General features: G+C 38.3%; 1 protein-coding gene across 7 annotated transcripts in view; it reads left to right on the forward strand.

The window, feature by feature from the left end:
• eef2k (eukaryotic elongation factor 2 kinase) overlaps nt 1-2,497 on the forward strand; it is a 13,615-nt gene extending 11,118 nt beyond the window's left edge. For 5 of the 7 annotated variants that reach the window (XM_035658801.1, XM_035658809.1, XM_035658785.1 and 2 more), the window contains 4 exons: nt 253-441; nt 544-668; nt 853-1,031; nt 1,946-2,055. In XM_035658801.1, the coding sequence (XP_035514694.1) occupies nt 253-441; nt 544-668; nt 853-1,031; nt 1,946-2,055 (603 nt within the window). Of the gene's footprint in view, nt 1-252; nt 442-543; nt 669-852; nt 1,032-1,945 lie in introns of all 7 variants that reach the window. The other 2 variants (XM_035658817.1, XM_035658777.1) reach the window with 2 other exon arrangements.
• Nucleotides 2,498-3,236: the final 739 nt, after the last annotated feature.

Consider the following 3,236-nt stretch of genomic DNA (forward strand, 5'->3'; position numbering starts at 1 on the left):
TTTAAAAGTACAGGTACAACAACAAACAGCAGTTTCTATACATTTTTATATCATAATTTTATATCTTAATTGTTCACAAGCCAAACAACAAATGAAAACCTGAAAATGTCTCTCACAAAATAATAATCCTGCATCCTAAATTATATTATATTTTTGACGTCATGTCACGGGCCAGAATCCAGCCAGAAATCTGGTGTTCGTGGTTAGCTTCGTATGTTGAATATATCCTGGATCTCCCTCCTTCCTGCCCAGGTCCACCTGGCGATGGTGCGGTACCACGAAGCGGGTCGTTTCTGCGAGAAGGACGAGCAGTGGGATCAGGACTCGGCCATGTTCCACCTGGAGAGAGCTGCACTGTGTGGAGAGCTGGAGGCCATCGTAGCCTTGGGACAGTGCTGCATGCAGCTGCCTCATCACATACTGCCAGACATGGAGATGGAGGTAGCCTGCAGTTTATCCTGACTTCTCTCTGCAGCTGATTTGACTTTGATTTAGAACAAAATGCACCTTTTTTGTTTTCTTACATTTCTGTGCTATTGGCAGGATAATGCAGGAAACCGGATGAAAGGTTTTAAGTATCTGCTGCAGGCTGCTGAGGCTGGTGACAGATCTTCTATGATCATAATGGCCAGAGCCTTTGATAATGGGATCAATCTGTCAGCTGACAGGTCAGTGAAGGTTTGAAAAGTTGGACGTTTGAAGTGGATAAAAATATCCCTTCAAATGAATCCTGGTCTAACAATCATGATAATACTGCGCCCTAGAGGAATTTCTAAAAGTTTTTTATTACAGGAAGTTTGTACTATTTTTAGTGCTGAAGGGTTTGTGCGTTATTGTTTTTTAATTATCCAGGAAGCAGGACTGGGAGGAAGCGATTCACTGGTACGACAGTGTGTTGAACATGTCAGACTACGACGAGGGCGGAGAGTTTGATGGGACGCAGGACGAGCCTCGCTACCTGCTGCTGGCCAGAGAGGCAGAGATGTACCAAGAGGGAGGCTACAACCTGAAGGCAGACCCACAGAGAGCAGGTTCGACTTCCATGCTGGCTTAACAGACCTTGTGGTGCTGAATATATATGGATATACCCTCGTAATTTTAAGTCTTTTAAAAATTAAACTCTGGCTTACTCCTTCATGGAGACTGGTAGCTGTAGTCAATCGGAAAAAAGTAACACAATGTGTATAAAAACTCCTCAAACACGCCTACAGTTTCTGATGATCCATAGTTCAACAACTAAATACACTCTCTCTGTGTCATGCATTAGCCTCCTGTATTTAGCCATTCATTGGCAAAGCAACAAACTGATAACAAAGATCGACAGCGTATTAGCAAACATTTTAAAACCCTACATTTTCAGCTGTGGATTAATACACATTAGGTGCTCTAATGCAGCCAGTCTCAACCACTGGTGGGTCTCAGAGCGCCATCCAGTGGACAGTGGAGGTAGTGGTACTGCCAAATGGTTAGATTGAAATAAAACACATTTTCTGGTCATTTATCTAGTTATTATTATATCTAAAGAATTTAAATTTCTAAATTTTAGTTACCAGTTATGTTAGAATATCACCATTAAATCACAAAACATCATGAAAGAGATCGGATGCAGTGACTCAAAATGGATCCGTTTTTGTAACGAAAAAGTAATAATCAGTCAAAAGCCACTTTGAAATCTGGCAATGGTGTAACACATATCTATATATTTTTTTCCACTTTTTGTTGTGTTTAGTCTTTTTTCTCATGTATTTGGGAAGGTGGTTCTTTTTTAACAATCAGCAGACTACAGTGTTGGACAATAAAGGAGCTCTATTGCACAGATAAATAACGTATATAAAACTATTCTTGATAGTCGGATCGATTCATTGCTGGTTTTGGTATTTTTATGAGATTTGTTGATAGATAATCATCTCTGCCTCCATCCTAACCTCTCATAACGTCCCTGCAGGTGATCTGTTTACAGAAGCGGCAGAAGCTGCCATGGCGGCCATGAAAGGTCGATTGGCCAACCAGTACTACATGAAAGCTGAAGAGGCCTGGGCACTAATGGAGGAGTAATTCTTTTTATCACAGAAAGGCCACTGGGGGGTTAATGTGCCTGATAGTTGGGCTGATTTATACACAATCAGGATACAACCTGCATTGTTACCGTTTACATATTTTTTTATTGCTGAATGATTTGCACTTGGTGCTCTGTATGCGCGCGCGCATGTGTGTGTGTGTGTGTGTATGATCAGGTTTCCAGGTTTCTGCTCTTCTTTTTCCTGTTTGTGAAGCTAGTCTTCCTGGCTCCTGTTTTCTTTTAATTTCCTGTCTCTGATTACCTTTTGGATTAATGTGGTTGCATGAAAGAAGAAGGTCTGAAGAATCAATAAAGAAAATGGTTTACTTACTGTTGCCCTTAAATGTTAGCACACTTATGTTGGAAGTATATATGTAAAAATGCTTGGAGTTCAAAACTGTAAAATAAAGTTTGGATTGCTTTTTATGGATTAAAGTACTGATGTTGTTCTTCATTTTTAATAATAGTAAAATAAAAACTATTCATTATTACCCTGAAGCCCTCGGAGGACAGGTTGCATGTCTTCGAATTGACCTCATATTACAGTAAAAATGTTAATATATAGTAATAATTTCAAATCCAAAATGCTTTAATGCAACCAGAACACTTCATACGTGTTTCTGTGTCAACTCACTTTACCAGAACTCTAACTTTTAAATTCTGTCTACTTTGTTGCTCATAACAAAATAACCTAAAAAAAGGTGGGATCCTTTTAACAGGCATCCCATTAAACAATGAGAATGAATATGCTATCATACAGTAAATATACTTTAATGTATAAGAAGTATAATAAATGTAATACGAGATATACGATACACTATTTTACAGTATGTAGATATAAGAAACTGAAAGGCAAAGGTTACCTGTATGCGTTATCAATTAATAATTTATTTTAGATGTAGATGTAGCTAATTAATTAATTAATTTAAATGTGTGTTATGTCTGGTTTCGAATTTAGATTTAACCCTCTGGATTGCTGTTCTCTCCGTGGATTAAACTCATTACACCTTTCTGATTTATGGGACATAGTGTGCAACATCATGGACATAATCACTGAACATTTTGAATTAACCATATACAGACACTGTTAGAGATTAGTAGATATAAGAATCAGAATCAGAATTTTGTTTATTGCCAAGTAGGTTTTTAGCCTACGAGGAATGTGACCTGGTGCAGT

The sequence above is a fragment of the Morone saxatilis genome, unplaced genomic scaffold, assembly GCF_004916995.1.
Source record: "Morone saxatilis isolate NCDOM2014 unplaced genomic scaffold, NCSU_SB_2.0 Contig1, whole genome shotgun sequence".
Classification (NCBI taxonomy): Eukaryota; Metazoa; Chordata; class Actinopteri; family Moronidae; genus Morone; species Morone saxatilis.